Genomic DNA, 16,380 nt, shown 5'->3' with positions numbered 1-16,380 from the left:
TATTTGACAGTGTAGTGTAATATCTACATCTCGAAAGGAAAGGATATAAAGGTATACAAGAATGAAAGGAAATGACTCAGTGTCCAGACCAGCACGCTCAAAAACCCACCAAGAAGCAAGAAACCAATGATGATGGAGCCCATAAAATGCCGTTCACTGTTTTCCAGACAAAAGGAGTCTATAATAGAGGAAACTAAAGAAAAAAAATGAGAATGGATGGGGTTGACGGGACAAGCCTATGCGTCAGCTATTTCGACAACCTCCTTTGTAGGAGCTGACACCTCGAGATCGGCTCTCACTGCTTTAAGACCGCCGAGTTCGCGTTTCAATCGCAGATTCTCCTTCTTCACGCGACTAAGTTCCTCCAACGTGCTCTTCAACTGCGTCTTCATGACTTCCACACCATTGCCTCCACGAACTTCTTTCACGACTTTGCCAAGTTCAGTGTTGAACCTCTCGTACAATGCCTCGTTTTCTGCGCTAGCCTCGCGGTAAAGCTCATCTAGCTTCTTTGCTCGTTTCTCGCTCACGCTCAATGAGGAATCTACGTCCTTCTTCATGTTCGCTGTTTGATTGCTAATGTCGGTACTAAAATTTAAGAATTGTTGTTCCAGATGGCGTATGCGAGCTTGCAAAGCCTCAACCGTGGAAGATTGGTCATTTCCCGTTGGCGAGGATCTCAACGCTAGAGCAGCTAATTCCTGTCCAACTAAGTGCAATTCCGAATGGAGGGCAGACGCTGCATGAGTCTGAGCCTGTACGGTATTCTGAAGACGATCGCGGAGCTGAGAATCAGATTAGTAGCTGGCAACTTAATCGAATCAAAGATATCTTACCTTTTGAGGGCTTTGCAAGCGTACCCTTTGAGGCTTTTGCGGCGATGACAATGCTCGCTCACGTCTTCCCGAAAAGTCCACTCCATGTGACGACATGGGTCGGTCTTTGAATTGCAATGAATACCTGGATGGCTGCGGGATACTAGTCAAAGTATCAGATCGCTTTTTCCGTGTGTATGTGGGGGACGCCGGCCCATCAGTCTTTTTATTGACAGGCCGTTCCGTCAATCTCGGTCTCTGCAGACTGTTCTCCTTTGACATAGGAGACCTGAGAGCTACTGGAGATAGAAGACTCCGTACTGGAGAACCTGGTCGTTTAGGAGACGTGGCTCGGACGGAAGGTTTGGAAACCTGTGGTATGCGAGTCTGCGACTTTTGTTCAGGACTGTCAGGCTCCTGTAATTGGGCTATGCGAGAAAAGACCTCCGATTGGGGTCGGGGTTTCGGCACTGGAGTCAATGGATTGCGTATCTCAATTGGTGACAGCGCAACAGGGTGTGGAGGAGTAGTTGGGTCGGGTAAATCAGACAGGGAGCTCCGTCTTTTCTTTCTACGGACTGGTTCCCTTTGTGGAGTGGTAGGTGCTTCGCGAATAGCACCCAGCACAGAACTATCGTCATGTGCGCTTCCAGGACGGCGTATATTATCCTCTGACAAGAAAGCTCCGTATAATGTGGGCCGTTCTCGCGTTGTCGGCCGTAGAAGTTCTGCAAGCCTAGAATCCGTATCGGTTGATTTTGAACGGAATAATTGTGATCTCACGTCTGAATCGCCACTGTTTTTGGTCTTGCTCAAAGTGCGGATAAGGGAGCTGACTTTGCTCTCTCCGTCAGAACGAGATGAGTTTTCACGATGCAAACCAAAGCCAAGTCTCTTGCGGAAAGATGAAGCATTTGATCCTACAGACCCAGTGTAAGAACGGGGCCTGTTAGGTGTCGTTTCGTGTGATTTCGGTTCCCCCATCGATTCTTCAAATAGATTCTCGAAATCTTCAACAAGACGATCCAGCAGAGATATGTACTGCATAGGTTCTTCATTCTCACTGAGAATTTCGGCGAATGCCACCGTTAATGCACCCCTGTCGCCATCGTTGCCAGAAGCATCTAGGAGCTCTGCAAGGAGCCGAACTATGCCAGTGAGGGCACGCCGATTCTGCGGACTAAAATCACCAAGGAGCTTCCGGAAGAAGTCCTCAAAGTCCCTTGGGAATGAAGAATCAAATTTGTGCTGAATGGCTCCGAGGACGTCAGGAGAGACGATTGAGCCGATTAAATCTTTCCATGCGATATGCATAAATGTCTCAAATGCCACAAACAGAACATCAACAGGGACCTCTGCAGCCGCTTGAAGTTTGGCAGGATCTTCTAGTAGAACATTGTATAGCTCATTCACCATAGACTTGTCTGCATTGACTCTAGTTCTCAGACTGCGACCTACGATGTTGCCACTCCGCGAACGTAGAGCGAGAATATAAGCCGTCAAGGTCTGCTCCAGTTTTGTGAGTTGATCGTCCTGACCTGAACTGGGAGGAGCAACCACTGAGATCTTTGGGGGGGCTTCGTCCAGCATTCCTGGTGACGTGGTTGGTCGTGTAACAGCTTTTGGCGTCATTTTCGGAATATCGCCTAGAACCAAGTTCTGTGTGAATGCTTTTGACAGGGAAGGTATATCTTTAGCTTGGCTTCCACTGCCCCAAAGATTTGAAATGAGTTTTGTAGGAGACGGCGGCCGGAAACCACGTGGGACTTTTGTTTGGGATATGATATGACTGCCAATTTGACGAAGTATGTCTAGATTTGAGTAGACTGACGATTCTGTTAAAGTCCGATTCTGAATACTGCATACCGCTGGAATTAGAGTAGACACTAGATATTGTTAGCGGACTGCGACCTCCAGCATTTGATAAAAGACTCACGTCTTGCTGTGAGTGTCGATATGAATGTATCGGCACTAGCTGTATCTACTGTGTTTGAACCACTATTCGTACTCACTTCCAATCTGTACAGATCGCCATCCGCTGGAGTCACAGACACGATCACATCTACTGATCCGTTATCCAAGGTCTTCGTACATATTGCCTTCGGCGTGTCAAAAACGATCCTGATCCTCGAGTATCCAGACCGTTGCATCGATCCATTGGCATCTTCTTCAAAGACAGGAGCAAGGATCCCAAGAGCTCCAGCTGGAACACTGGGACTGCGCAGTGTCCATTTAGCGCCTTCACGTTCCCGCTCCGAAAAGCGTCCCTCCATTTTGGCTTTCAATATTTCTTCGATCAAGCGACCCGCTCGTCCCTCGTACATGCCTGATAATTGAAGCGCATGTGGTGTCATTTGCGGCGTTTGCGAGGTGCTAAACGGCATAGTGCTAGCAGGCATTAGGTAGAGAATGTGACCACCACTTGACTGGGCACAAAACAGATTGTTCAAATCAAATGCTCTCAAAAATCTGAATTGAGGACTTGGCTGCGACAGGGACTTTTCGCTGGCAGTAGTCGGCAGATTTTCCAGATCTGATAGCAACGCACGAGCTGCCATGTTACTCCCTGGATATCGAGACAGTAAGACAAGGCAATTCTTGTAAAGGAGCATGATTGTGGTCACATTTTGGGTCTCTTTTTGTTCTTGTATGTGATACGGTGGAAGAATCTCGGTCGAATCAATAGCATTGATCAAGCGCCCTTGTGGGGTAATGGATGGCGGCCAATACTCGACAAGCTTCATCACGCGTTTGAGGCTCTTATTATGATCAGTGTTAGCTGGGGTATCAAGGGAGCAGATTTCCTTTATGATATCTCGTGCTTTGAGAAAAACGCGAACAGAAGGGTGGATAGACGGTATGCTGCTTGTCATGGCGTCGATAAGGAGGCTGTACCTGGGCAACCTCTGGACGGGCTCCATTAATAGCGATCGCAGTTTCTGTTCGCCGGTCTCGTAAACTCGGCGGGAAAAGCTTGATTGATCGTCCTTCAAGAAGGAGTTCAAGGTCTGAGTAAACCCGTTGTGGGCTCTCATGTAAGCGGCATATGGCTCGGAGAACCGAGGAAACCATTCCATGAGCGCATTCGCAAAGGACATTGCACCCATGATATCTCTATCTTGTTCTGAGGCCATGCGACCGGACGTAGAGGTGCGTAAATCTGTATCCTCCGTAAGACTTGTAATAGCTCCCTGCTCAGTGCTCTCTAATATTTGTTGCATCACTTTCAAAAATTCCATGTTGACATGTAGAATCTCCTCAAGACATGGCGGAAACAATTCAGCCAAGGCAGTCTCGTCAGGGCTGGTACTGGATGTGCTTTTAGATCGGGCCTTCTGTTGAAACTCTTGAACAACATTGTGCACTAGGTCATAAATTTTGCTCACGTAACGTTCTTCCGTATCAACTACCTCACACATGGCCAGCCGCAAGGCCTCTTTTTGACTCCTTGTGAACAATGTAGACTTGCTCAGGTTTGTGGGCTGGGAGGGCGCTCGTCGAAGCCGGGAGGTTGGAAGGAAAATTGGATTTCCAAAAGCTTCAATGAGTGAAGTATACTTCCCATATTGACCACTACCAGCATTATCGTCCAATGCTTCCTCTGCTGACGTCTCACCCTGGTCTTGGGGCGTGGGCGGTAAAATCGAACCCGAAGGCAGTATAACGTCTATGTCGATCCACGGAGCCTTCCTCTCATCATGGGCGAGTCTAAGATCCCGTACAATCTCGGCCGTATTGCTTATTTTGACCATCCTGTTGGCGAGGTCGGCGGCATGAGTCTCTTCGAATAGTCGTGGGAATCGGCCGGTCAGTTTTCCGGTCTTAGCAATTTGTTTCAAGCACTGCTGAACCGCTTGCGGAATGTCCTTGAAATATTTCAGAACACTGACAGCTACTCCACGATAAACCTCGTCTCCTTGTTTCTCACGGGGAAGATGGTGGACTGCGCTGTAGAGCGGTGCAGCGGGCGACGCGATGATGCGGGGATAGCTTCTGAGGCCGGCCGCACTGAAGATGTGCGCTTGGTTTCTGGTGCTGCTTGTGCTGGAATTAGTTGTCGCAACTGATCCGTAGAATATGAGGACAGAGGACAGATAAGGATCAACAACGTGGTAAAGCGACAGCTGCTCCAGAGGCAGGKCTGCCAGAGAAGTGTTGATGGTCGCCATGCCGCCTCAGTCGTAGCTTCCTTTGCGACACCGATACCAACTGGCAGGAGCCAGAATCATTGATCGACTTGATTCCCACGGTCGCCAGGCCAGTATTGATGATGCCTTTTCAATTGGCGCTTTCTCTTACTGTTTCTGTGTTATTGTTTGTCTCCCAGCGCATTTCCAAGCAACGCCACAGTCGAGCGCATTCAACGCGCATTACGATATGGCTGGAGATAAGATAAACAAGATGCGACAACAACCTCAAACAATGTATGTTGTCCACGGTCAACCAGTAGATGTCCTCCAAAGTAGCGCACAATTACCAGGAGCACATGGTCGCTCTCTGAGAAACAGAAAGCGAAGAAATCTCGAGAATTGAGGTAAAAAGTAATATGCACTGATATGTTGTTGCGGTGTTGTTGATGTATCTGCGGCGGGCGGAAACAAACAACCYTATTAATATTATTGACCAGCGGCGCGGCGGCGGGGCGCGTCACTCAGCTCGTACAATGGGGAGCTCTAGCCGAGGACATCCTCTTCGTTGCAACTCGCAACAGCAAAATTTGATAACTGTTCTTTCTAAATCTTCGATTCTTTAATTAAAATAAGTACAGAGTTCGATTGGGAGACAGCGCATCAGTCATTGATCCATCCTGACAGCGTTGGACTCCACCAGATGGCATATATCACACCGTGCTATAACTGCCTATTGGTCGATCCCCATCGGAATACAATTGGGCCAATCCAGGCGATGCGAATATTGGGAGCGAAGAATGCAAAAAGAACGGCGGCCATTGGGTCCAACAGAGACTGGTTCCTGAATGGGGCTGACCGCTCTTCTCATACTCCAAAGAAGGGATCCAATTATTGATGGACTTCAAAGAAGTACCTAGGCATAGGCAGGATAGATGTTGAGACGATAGTGTCTCATGATGTAAGGAGGAAGGAGCTACCTGGAGTCCAGTGCATCTCCATCGCACCTTCCTCCCGACCCAGGTAGGCAGAATGGCAACCGCCTTCTGGTCGACTACCTTCCACTCCCTGAAGCACGTAAGTAGAGACATGCCAGCTAGATCTCTTCACTAAGATACAAGCACTACAAGTGAGTATCACAGTAAACGACTGATGAGAAAGAAGCGTATTGAACATAGTCAGCTACGCTAAACCCAAACGGGAGCTATGCGGGCACGCGGGCGGCGGAGCTAAGGAGCTTATGGAGCCTGGCCGAGATATCGACAGCCATAACAGATCCCGCCAGATGGCCAGATCAGAAATGTTGTCCTCGCTTCGCCATCCACCGACCCCGTCCATGATGGCGGATTACACCCTCCCTATATCGGTGGACCCTGTGTCCCTGGTGACAACAGAATGCATCACCGTCACCTCGGCTATGCGGAAACATGCCCGCTGGGCTCACTCCTCCGTGGCTGCCATTCTCGGCGGCAGCGGCTCAACCAAAGGTAGCGACCGCGACATCACAACCTCCCCCATTCCAAGCTCGAGAAGCGGTGTCTCTGGAAACAAAAGGGGCTCTTCAGATAAATTACAAATATCTAGCGATGGCGATTTTGCGTTGGCCAATCGATGGGGGCTGAGGGGTAAGAAAGGGAAGAGCATCCAAGACAACCCATTGATATCCGCATTTACTCGCTTGCGGAGTGATTTGAAGTCATGCAGAGACATCAGGGCTTTTGATGCCCCGGCGTTGTTACATCCATTCCTACAGGTCATTCGATCGTCGTCTACATCCGCGCCGATTACCTCCCTGGCTTTGGTGGCAGTCACCAAATTTCTCGCATACGATATTGTCAACCGTCACTCTCCTCGTATCTCTGTAGCAATGCAACTGCTATCAGCTGCAATCACACACTGTCGCTTTGAGGCCAGCGATACCGTTGCCGACGAAGTAGTTCTGTTGAGAATTCTCAAGCTGATGGAAGGAATGCTGTCACGACCGGAAGGCGAGCTTCTCGGAGATGAGAGTGTCTGTGAAATGATGGAAACAGGATTGAGTATGTGCTGTCAGAACCGTCTATCAGAATTGCTTCGCCGGTCAGCCGAAATGTCCATGATCAATATGTGCCAGGTGATATTTGTCCGGTTATCCGCAATCGACATCGAGGAATTTCATGACGATACTCAAAATCAGCAGCGTCAGATCGAGGATGACTTGGCCAACCTCAAAATGGACCCTGCTGTCAATGGAGATACGGTCATTCCTCAGCATCCGTCGACGATGGGTTCTGATACTATAGCAGTTGAGAAGGAAGAGAAGGAACGCACAAGCAACGAGGAACCCAAAGTTACGACAAACGGCGAGACACCAACAGCTACAGCGACGGAAAATGAGGAGTCGGAAGCAGCTGAAGCACTACCTTACGGCATACTGTCTATTCGAGAGTTATTCCGTGTCTTAATAGATCTCTTAGATCCACATAATTCACAACATACTGATACCATGCGGGTCATGGCTCTGCGGATAATCGACGTTGCACTCGAAGTCTCGGGTCCTTCTGTTGCGCGACATCCTACTCTTGCAGCCCTTGCAGAAGATGACTTGTGTCGTCATCTCTTTCAGCTGGTACGTTCGGAGAATATGGCAATTCTGAATGCTTCTCTGAGGGTGGCTGGAACGCTGCTCTCAACGTGCCGTTCAGTCTTGAAGCTGCAACAAGAACTTTATCTGTCATACCTCGTTGCCTGTCTTCATCCTCGAGTTGATATTCCGAGGGAACCCGGCATCAATCCATCGCTATACGAGGGTGTTCCGCAAGCGCCGAAACTCGTCAAACCGCTCCCAGGACAACCTGGCGATGGCCGCGCGCAGACACCTGTTCCCGTGCAAGATAGGCAAAGATTGGGCTTAGAGGGCGGTTCCAGAAAGCCAGAAGCTCGAGAGGCAATGGTTGAGAGCATTGGTGTTTTAGCTCGTATGCCGGGTTTTATGGTGGAATTATTCATTAATTACGACAGTGAAGTAGATCGGKCGGACCTTTGTGAAGACATGGTAGGATTGCTTTCCCGAAACGCGTTTCCAGACTCGGCTACCTGGAGCACTACGAATGTGCCACCCTTGTGCCTCGATTCTCTTCTAGGCTATATACAATTTATCGCCGATAGGCTTGATGATGAACCTCAATACGAAGGCTATCCAGACCCGGAAAAGCTCAAGAGCCAACGACAGAGGAAAAAAGTCATTGTGCGAGGCGCTACCAAGTTTAACGAAGACCCCAAAGCTGGAATTGCGTATCTTACTTCACAAGGTATTATTGAAAATAACGACGATCCTGAACTTGTTGCTCGCTTCTTGAAGGGCACCACCCGTATCTCAAAGAAAATCCTTGGTGAATTCATTGCTAAGAAACAAAATGAAAAACTATTGGCAGCCTTTATAAACTTGTTTGACTTCGCTGGCAAATCTGTTATTGAGGCTCTTCGTGAACTTCTTGGCTCGTTTCGACTACCAGGTGAATCGCCATTAATCGAAAGGATAGTGACATTTTTCTCCGAGATATACATGGCGAAAGCACAGCCTGAGGGAATTGCAGACAAGGATGCTCTTTTTGTTTTGATTTACGGCATCATTATGCTGAACACTAATCTTTACAATCCAAATGTCAAGAATGCTGACCGCATGACTTGCGTGGATTTCTCAAGAAATCTCAGAGGAGTGAATGGCGGCAAGGATTTCGACCAAGATGAATTACAAAGCATCTATGATTCCATCAAGCATAACGAGATTATTCTTCCTGATGAACACGAGAACAAACATGCTTTCGATTTTGCTTGGCGGGAGATGCTGATGAAGACACCAGCTGCCGGAGAGCTGGTAATATGTGACACTAATATTTACGACGCGGAGATGTTTTCTGCCACTTGGCGACCCATCGTTGCTACACTTTCATACGTCTTCATGTCCGCATCCGATGATGCTGTGTTTTCAAGAGTGGTCCAAGGTTTCGACCAATGCGCCCAAATTGCAGCCAAGTATGGTTTGACAGAAGTACTTGACCGTATCATCTATTGTCTTGCATCAATCAGCACACTTGCGACAGAAAATCCGCCGAGCACTTCTCTCAATACTGAGGTGCAGGTAGGTAAGAAAGCCGTCATGGTCAGCGAGCTGGCTGTCAAATTTGGTCGAGACTTCAGGGCTCAATTAGCCACTGTGGTTCTATTCAGAGTCTTGACTGGAAACGAGGCTACTGTCGGGCAAAGTTGGAAATACGTAATTCGAATCCTTCACAATTTATTCATTAATGCGCTCATTCCGCCCTTCGCGGATAGTCTTATCTCCAATTTTGATATAACACCAATTCCGCTTCAGCCTCCGTCACAGGTCGTCGAGCGTGAGTCTCGAGGAGAAACTGGTCTACTATCAGCCTTCACCTCGTACCTGTCAAGCTACGCTGCCGACGATCCACCAGAGCCGTCAGATGAAGAGCTTGATAACACTCTTTGCACAATCGACTGTATAGACGCTTGCAATATCAGCGACATGCTGAATAATCTCACGTATGCCGTCATTCACACCTCTATCACTATTTCTAGATGCTAACTACGCTGACAGATCACTACCTCAATCCTCATTATCCAACCTTGTTGATGCGTTGCTATTGGAACTTCCAGAAGAAAATGCCTCCGCTGTTATTGTGGTTAAGACCGAGCGCCCATCATCTGCTGGACCACGACCTACCAGCGCGAAGACCGATTTGACGTCGCCTGGCTACAACCCTGGTATGCTGTATACGTTGGAGTTGGCCACTGTTCTAGCAATTCGGGATGCGGAGACCATAGAATCTGTTGGCGAAAATCTAGCAGGGTCTTTACAAGGTATCGTCCGAGATGCTAGGAACGTTCACCCCCTTATAGTCTCTCGAGTCTTATATTACCTACTAAATCTACTCCGTCTGAGCTATGTAAGTTGATACCTCGCTGTCAAATATAACTCACACTCACATTTCTTAGGAACAACCATTCATGCGAGTTCCAGTGATCTTGCATGCCATTTCCAGCTTTGACCAAGATATATTGGAAATGTCGGCAACTCCAATTCTCAACAGTTTATCACGATGCATTGCTGAGTCAGAGTTATTGAGAAGGGAAATAGTCATATCGCCCGACTTTTGGTCCATCTTACAACGCTTGCGCCCGCAGGCTGTGTCTGCTCCCATTGTCTTCGATATACTCAAAGGCATCGTCGAGAGTAGCCCTCCAGCAATTTCGTCAGATAACTATGAATCAGCCGTTGCACTTGCAAATGACTTTGCAAGTGCCGGAAGTATAGGAGCTGCTGAAGAGCGTAGGCGAGATGCCAATGCGCGTCGTTCCAGAGGCGGCAAGCCTGAAAAGCCAACGTAAGTCGTGATGTTCGGCATCAATGTGGTCGATACTAACAATATCAGTGAGAACGACACGGTCTTGAGGGGTATACATGCGATTGGTATCATCTACCAATTGACAAGTCGTACACCTAGCTTGATTAAACAGTCCCATCTAGAGAGGAGTGAAGGTGCGTCTATTTTCCAGGCACATATATCGACATTTCACTAACGTGCATCAGCTTGGGCTGCGTACTGGTCTCCGATTTTCCAATCTTTGACGATGCAATGTACCAATCCTTGCCGAGATATCCGACACCAAGCCATCTCTACGCTTCAGCGCTCTCTCGTGTCCTTAGAGTTTGCATCTGAGAATGATGACAAATGGACGTCGATATTCGACGAGGTCCTGTTCCCTCTCATCTTACGTCTGCTGAAGCCTGAAGTATACCACTCAGATCCAATAGGTATGAGTGAGACTCGTGTTCAGGCCGCCACACTCGTCTGCAAGATCTTCCTTCGATATCTGGATCAGCTATCCAGCTCTGGTGGCATGCTCGACCTATGGTTGAAGATACTGGACATCTTAGATAGGATGATGAATAGTGGCCAAGGCGATGCTTTGGTATGGACTATCCTTTCTTCTCCTTCTGAGGCAGGTACTAATTAGTGAAATCCTTACACAGGAGGAAGCAATCCCCGAAAGCATCAAGAATATACTTCTCGTTATGGCGGACAGTGGTCATCTCACCCCGCCACCTACCAGCGACGCCAATAAACAAAGGATTTGGACTGAAACCAAGAAACGTCTTGACCGTTTCCTGCCCAATCTGTTCAGCGAATTATTCCCGGTCTCTGAACCCCTGAAAGATGTTCCCACCACCTCCCATGAAGACAGCGAAGAACACGCTGAAAAGGCCACTGTTCACGACGACTCAAATGAAAAACAGCAAGAACAATCCTCACCGTCGCCGAGTCCAGCCGACATCGACTGAACAAGAACTACTCTCTCATACCGGCTATCTGGACGAAAGCTTCTACTCCCTCACTGAATTTCAGGGGCTAACGAAATTTTTATATATAATGAACCATAAGCAATTAGAATGAATTGCTCAAAATGTCGATTTCCGTTCAATTTCTTTCCTTCCTTTCCTGTCCTTGTACCATTTCTGTCTCGTCGCTTACTTGATACACCATTGCATGTCCTTGTACCATCTCGCTCAAAAACTGTTGGCGCGCTCATAATCTTCTCCTTTACGTTTTGAAACAGACAGAGCGATCATCAGTTGACATCACATAACCACTATGTATTCTAAAATTCCTCTCAGACAATTCTTTCATATACATAGTAATCTGCAATATGTGGCTGAGCACGAATAATACTTCGCATTCAACTCAACGGTCTATTTAGCTAGCCAGATATCAGACAAAAGAGAACTAGAAACTAGTATGACAAAGAGTGGAACGAGCACAAAAGGGAACGTGACGTTCTGGAAAATAGAGTAAAAAGCCGATAAGAGGAAAATCTAACGCCTGGTTCTGGTATGCAAGAGTTACTGTAATAGTAGTAGCAAGGTACAAAGTAAAAATGGAAGGAGAAGGTTAGATGAGTTGACTGGTAATGCGTGTTACACGGCCAAGATAGCTCGACTAATCTTCCATATCCTCGTCACCAAGATCAATGGCATCTGGATTAACGTTCGCTGGAGGCGCGGTAGTCGCAGCTGCCGAAGGGCGATTTCCGCCTTCTGGGCCGGAGCTGGCAGCAACGAAGCCGACGGGGGCACGAGCCTGGCGTTCCAATGCTGCCATTGCGTCTGCGCGTTCTTGGTCTTCTTCGTCGTCTTTATCTGCTTCTCCGTTCTGGGCGCGCTGTTGTTGGCTACGTGCAATAGCTTGGGAGGCGATGAAGTTGACGTCCGTGCTGTGAATGCTTGTTAGTATGACATCAGAAACGAAAGGGCAGGGTATAAGCTTACTTGTATTGAGCTTGAACGCTTCGCTTGATACGCAACATTTCCTTAAATGTATCCTCGTTACCGTGTTGCACTTCGAATGCTTCCCATTTCTGCCAGAAGCCGGCATTGGTACGCGGGTCACAGAATTGAGATGCATGGCCATAGATAGCGCGTGCCCGATCGATTTCACCAAGGCGGCGTTCCATTTCAGCGAACTTCAGGCACATATCTTTGGCTTCGTGGTCCGGTAAAGCAGCAATGGCGCGTTCGTATATTGGGCGGGTTGATGTGAGCCCAAAGTTAGATGCGGATTTGGTAATATAGAAATTGAACATTTCGAGTCGATCCTCGTCGGATACTGCTCGTGTGGCACGTTCGTAGATACGCATAGCGTGTCTAGCAAGGCCACGCTCTTCTTCCAGATTGCCATACATCAAGTACAAGACCTTGGCGAACTTGGGAGGACAGCCATCGAGTGCTTGCTCAAAAAGGTCGCGAAGACGCTCAACACTGACTTTTCGATCAACAGCTTTTGTCAGGTACAAATTCCACAGCTCGAATGCAACGGGGTAGCTGAACAGGTCTAAACCACGCTCGTAGACCTTATACGACTCTTCGAAATACTTGTTCTCTTCCAGAAGGTTGGCGTAATTGACGACGGTCTGTGGCGTAGCAATTCGAAGCTCGAAGATCCTGTCGTAAATCTTTCTAGTCTCGTCAAGAGTGCTGACACTCTCGACGAGGTCCACGTAAAAACTCCAAAGCTTCCAGCTCTTGTGCACACGTTGTTGAGGCGATAGAGTCTCGTCAAAATAGTCCACTGTCGAGCGTTTTGGAGCCTGAGTCGCTTTGGCCATGATAGCAACCGCCTGATCAAAATTCTCACTACGCAATTCCATCTCAGCCCATTCACACCAAGTCTCCGCCAACTCTGCTACCGTCTTGAAGGGAACCTTGACAGCTTTGTCGAAAATGATTCGTGCGGTATCAATATTCCCTCCGTTCTCGTAGAATTTGGCGTAGTTAACCCACAATTCATGAAACTTTCCATGTGCCTTCTTGGGATTGATAGCAGCAATGGCAGCAGTGTAAGTATTGACGACCTCGCTGACATTATTTCCCCACAGTGCAACTCGCTTCTCCCATTCCACGACGTTGTTCGGGTTCTGTCGCAGGAGAACATCATTGACAAGGAACGGGCGTCTATCCATCAGCTGCTCGAATCGCAACATGCGCAGATCCAAATCAAAGTCTGCATCCTCATCAACCTTGCCTTTCTTCGAACGAGATTCTGCTTGGCTCATGAGTGTTCCGATGATTGACTCCTCAAACTCGACATATGAGTCAAAGATCATGGTGAAGTCCCGTACTGTCATGACGCTAGTAATTCCTTCTTCAAAACTATCCCTAGCCTTCTCAAAGTTGCCTTTTGTGATCCAATACGTCGCCAAGCCGACCCAGAGTCTACCGCGCTGATCAGAGAACCGAGAGATACCGCTTCGAATAATAGAATCAACGTCAATCCCTCCGTTAATTGTGGTATCGATGTGCTTGGCCTTGTTTACGAGAAGCTCAACCATCTCACTCCACAGCTGGAACTGGCTCTTGCCCTTCTTCGACTGGAAGCTCGAATTATCAAGAATCTCCATGTACTTCTTTATAGCCGATGTGTAATGTCCCAGTTCCACGAGCAGTTCGATGTAGTCCTCCGCATTTTCAGGGCGAACCTGCATGTATCTCCGCCATATCTGTACCGCAGTAAACCCAGAGACCGAATTGGCAAATGCCTTGTAGAGCTTCCAGATACGGCTGTGCTGGGTAATAGGCAGTGCTCGAAGTGCGCGATCGAATGAGCGACGAGTGTATGTAACTACTGGTTGCTTCAGCAGGAAAGCAAGGAACATCTCCCAAATCCGAGGCATCTTGTTGAGTAGGACCAGGGCCCGTTCGAATAGCGTATTCACTTTCTGATATTCAGCACGATGTATAGCAGGATTGCGCCCCCGGAGATGGTTGATTCTGAATTCTAAATACTGGTAAAAGGTTAATATACCCTGAATCCATCGCTGGTAAAGACCGTCAGAGACTTACCATCTTCCATAATTTATAGGATCGCGGAAGTTGCTTGCAGGCGCGCTCCATGATCTATATCATATGTTAGTAGTGAACACGAAATTGACGGGGAAAAACATACAAAAGACTGCTCATAAAGCGTCCCATTCTGGCGCTTGTACTCGATGTAGGACAGCCATGGCTTTATACTGCCAGGATCCCGCAGCAGATCCTGCTCATAAATGGTATCCTCGCTCGACTGTAAACACTTCATTAGTCAATTTCCGGATACGGCCGCGACAGAAATACTCACGATGAGGTAGAGGTCTGGCTCTGCTGCTGACGTTCGCTCCATCTGTGCGTGATGTCGCTGCGATCTAGGAGGCAATAAGGCGCCTGGCATGTTTGCCAGGCTCACGGACAGGACCGCAACGCGATCAATGTAGCGAGGGACGGATGGAGATTGGACGGAGTCGATTTCTCAAAAAGATTGTCGTCGGGCAGGCTCTGTAACTCTTGACGTGAGAGATTAGAGGTCACGTGATAAATACGAGCGGGACGGCATCACTTTTCGGCCTTGGTGCCTTTATGATGCCTAGGGCACATGCTCCAATCAGAGCGGAGGGCCCGAGCTTCTTGCAATCGGTCGACTCCAACACCGTCATCATACGGACAGCATCAATATCAACTTGCTGCTTGATCTACTGGAAAAGAGATAACTGATTGATCCGCAACCATGTCTGGCGCAGTGGTGAGTATACCTATTTCCCGTGTATTCCAGACTTGCATGCTGATTTCAACAGGGTCGCGAAGCTGTCTTTCCGACCCGCCAGACCCTCGGGTTGATGAAGAGTAAGCTCAAGGGTGCTGAAACAGGCCACAGTTTGCTGAAGAGAAAGAGTGAAGCTTTAACCAAGTACATGACCTCCCCTTTGGATTTTTATTATCATTATTGACTTTGAATTCTCCACAGACGCTTTCGCGGTATGCCTTCAAAAAAGCTGAAGCTAAAGCCATCTATATCCCCGCAATCGCTAACCGGACATAGAGATCACAAGACGAATTGATGAAGCAAAGAGGAAAATGGGACGTGTTATGCAGATTGCAGCTTTCTCTCTAGCTGAAGTTACATATGCGGTTGGTGGAGATATTGGCTTTCAAATCCAAGAGTCAGCGAAATCAGCTCGCTTCCGCGTCCGAACGAAACAGGAGAACGTATCCGGTGTCCTGCTTCCACAATTTGAAAGTGTCATTTCAGAGAATACAAACGACTTTGGCTTGACCGGTCTAGGCAAGGGAGGACAGCAAGTACAGCGATCACGAGAGACATATGCGCGGGCAGTAGAAACTCTTGTCGAGCTTGCTAGCTTGCAAGTGAGTGTCCTAGACGGTATCCATGTTGCTTCAGGGGCTAATCGTTGCAACAGACTGCGTTCGTGATTTTGGACGAAGTGATCAAAGTAGTAAACAGAAGAGGTATGTGCATTCCTTATATGAAAATATAAGTCGTTGCTAACGTTCTGTCTAGTAAACGCTATGTAAGACATATCACAAACCTTTGGCATATACCTCAGATTCGCCTAACATATAGCAGCGAGCACGTCATCATCCCTCGTACGGAGAACACCATTAAATGTCGGTCAATTCTACCTTGTTTCTATCTGGCATACGCTAACTATATATAGACATCAACTCGGAACTCGACGAACTTGATCGAGAAGAGTTTTACCGACTTAAGAAAGTCTCAAATAAGAAGCAAAGAGACACGGCTGCCCAAGATGCAGAGATCCTTGCAAAGCGCCAACAAGAAGCCGAGAAGTCGAAAGCTGAAGAGCCGAAGGGTGCTGCCGCTGTTACAGCAAAGGAAGAGCCAGAGACGACCGATGTGCTTGGACAAGAAGACGAGGACGTCATCTTTTAAAGAGCTTATATCGAGCTGATGTAATCATTGTTTATCGGATTCATATTCATGGCGCTTGACTAGGTTACTATTGTTTTGATGTTCGTCGAGTTTGTATTCATCATATTCAGGGCACATATTCACCATGGCAGAAGATCTTTTTCCAGTAATAAGAATAAT

General features: G+C 47.9%; 4 protein-coding genes across 4 annotated transcripts; 2 read left to right on the top strand and 2 right to left on the bottom strand.

Annotated features, from left to right (window-relative positions):
* Positions 1 to 236: 236 nt before the first annotated feature.
* On the bottom strand, positions 237 to 4,984 carry BHQ10_005937 (uncharacterized protein; the record flags this gene model as incomplete). The annotated part of the gene is made up of 3 exons (XM_040878467.1): positions 237 to 785; positions 837 to 2,701; positions 2,752 to 4,984. The coding sequence occupies 3 exons, from the start codon at positions 4,982 to 4,984 to the stop codon at positions 237 to 239; spliced, it is 4,647 nt and encodes a 1,548-aa protein (XP_040734441.1).
* Positions 4,985 to 6,227: 1,243 nt separating this feature from the next.
* Positions 6,228 to 11,285, top strand: BHQ10_005936 (uncharacterized protein; the record flags this gene model as incomplete). Its single annotated transcript, XM_040878466.1, has 6 exons — positions 6,228 to 9,484; positions 9,540 to 9,888; positions 9,938 to 10,326; positions 10,375 to 10,481; positions 10,533 to 10,915; positions 10,977 to 11,285. 6 exons carry the CDS (start codon positions 6,228 to 6,230, stop codon positions 11,283 to 11,285), a joined length of 4,794 nt encoding a protein of 1,597 aa, XP_040734440.1.
* A 655-nt stretch (positions 11,286 to 11,940) lies between these two features.
* Positions 11,941 to 14,655, bottom strand: BHQ10_005935 (uncharacterized protein; the record flags this gene model as incomplete). Its single annotated transcript, XM_040878465.1, has 5 exons — positions 11,941 to 12,214; positions 12,270 to 14,281; positions 14,340 to 14,393; positions 14,443 to 14,559; positions 14,614 to 14,655. 5 exons carry the CDS (start codon positions 14,653 to 14,655, stop codon positions 11,941 to 11,943), a joined length of 2,499 nt encoding a protein of 832 aa, XP_040734439.1.
* A 381-nt stretch (positions 14,656 to 15,036) lies between these two features.
* On the top strand, positions 15,037 to 16,221 carry BHQ10_005934 (uncharacterized protein; the record flags this gene model as incomplete). Its single annotated transcript, XM_040878464.1, has 8 exons — positions 15,037 to 15,051; positions 15,104 to 15,216; positions 15,274 to 15,284; positions 15,349 to 15,674; positions 15,728 to 15,776; positions 15,829 to 15,838; positions 15,895 to 15,935; positions 15,986 to 16,221. 8 exons carry the CDS (start codon positions 15,037 to 15,039, stop codon positions 16,219 to 16,221), a joined length of 801 nt encoding a protein of 266 aa, XP_040734438.1.
* Between the last annotated feature and the right edge of the window lie 159 nt (positions 16,222 to 16,380).

This window comes from Talaromyces amestolkiae (genome assembly GCF_001896365.1).
Source record: "Talaromyces amestolkiae strain CIB chromosome Unknown scaffold10.1, whole genome shotgun sequence".
Lineage (NCBI taxonomy): Eukaryota > Fungi > Ascomycota > Eurotiomycetes > Eurotiales > Trichocomaceae > Talaromyces > Talaromyces amestolkiae.
Note: the sequence above shows the minus strand (reverse complement) of the source record. Positions and strands in the feature narration are given on the sequence as shown.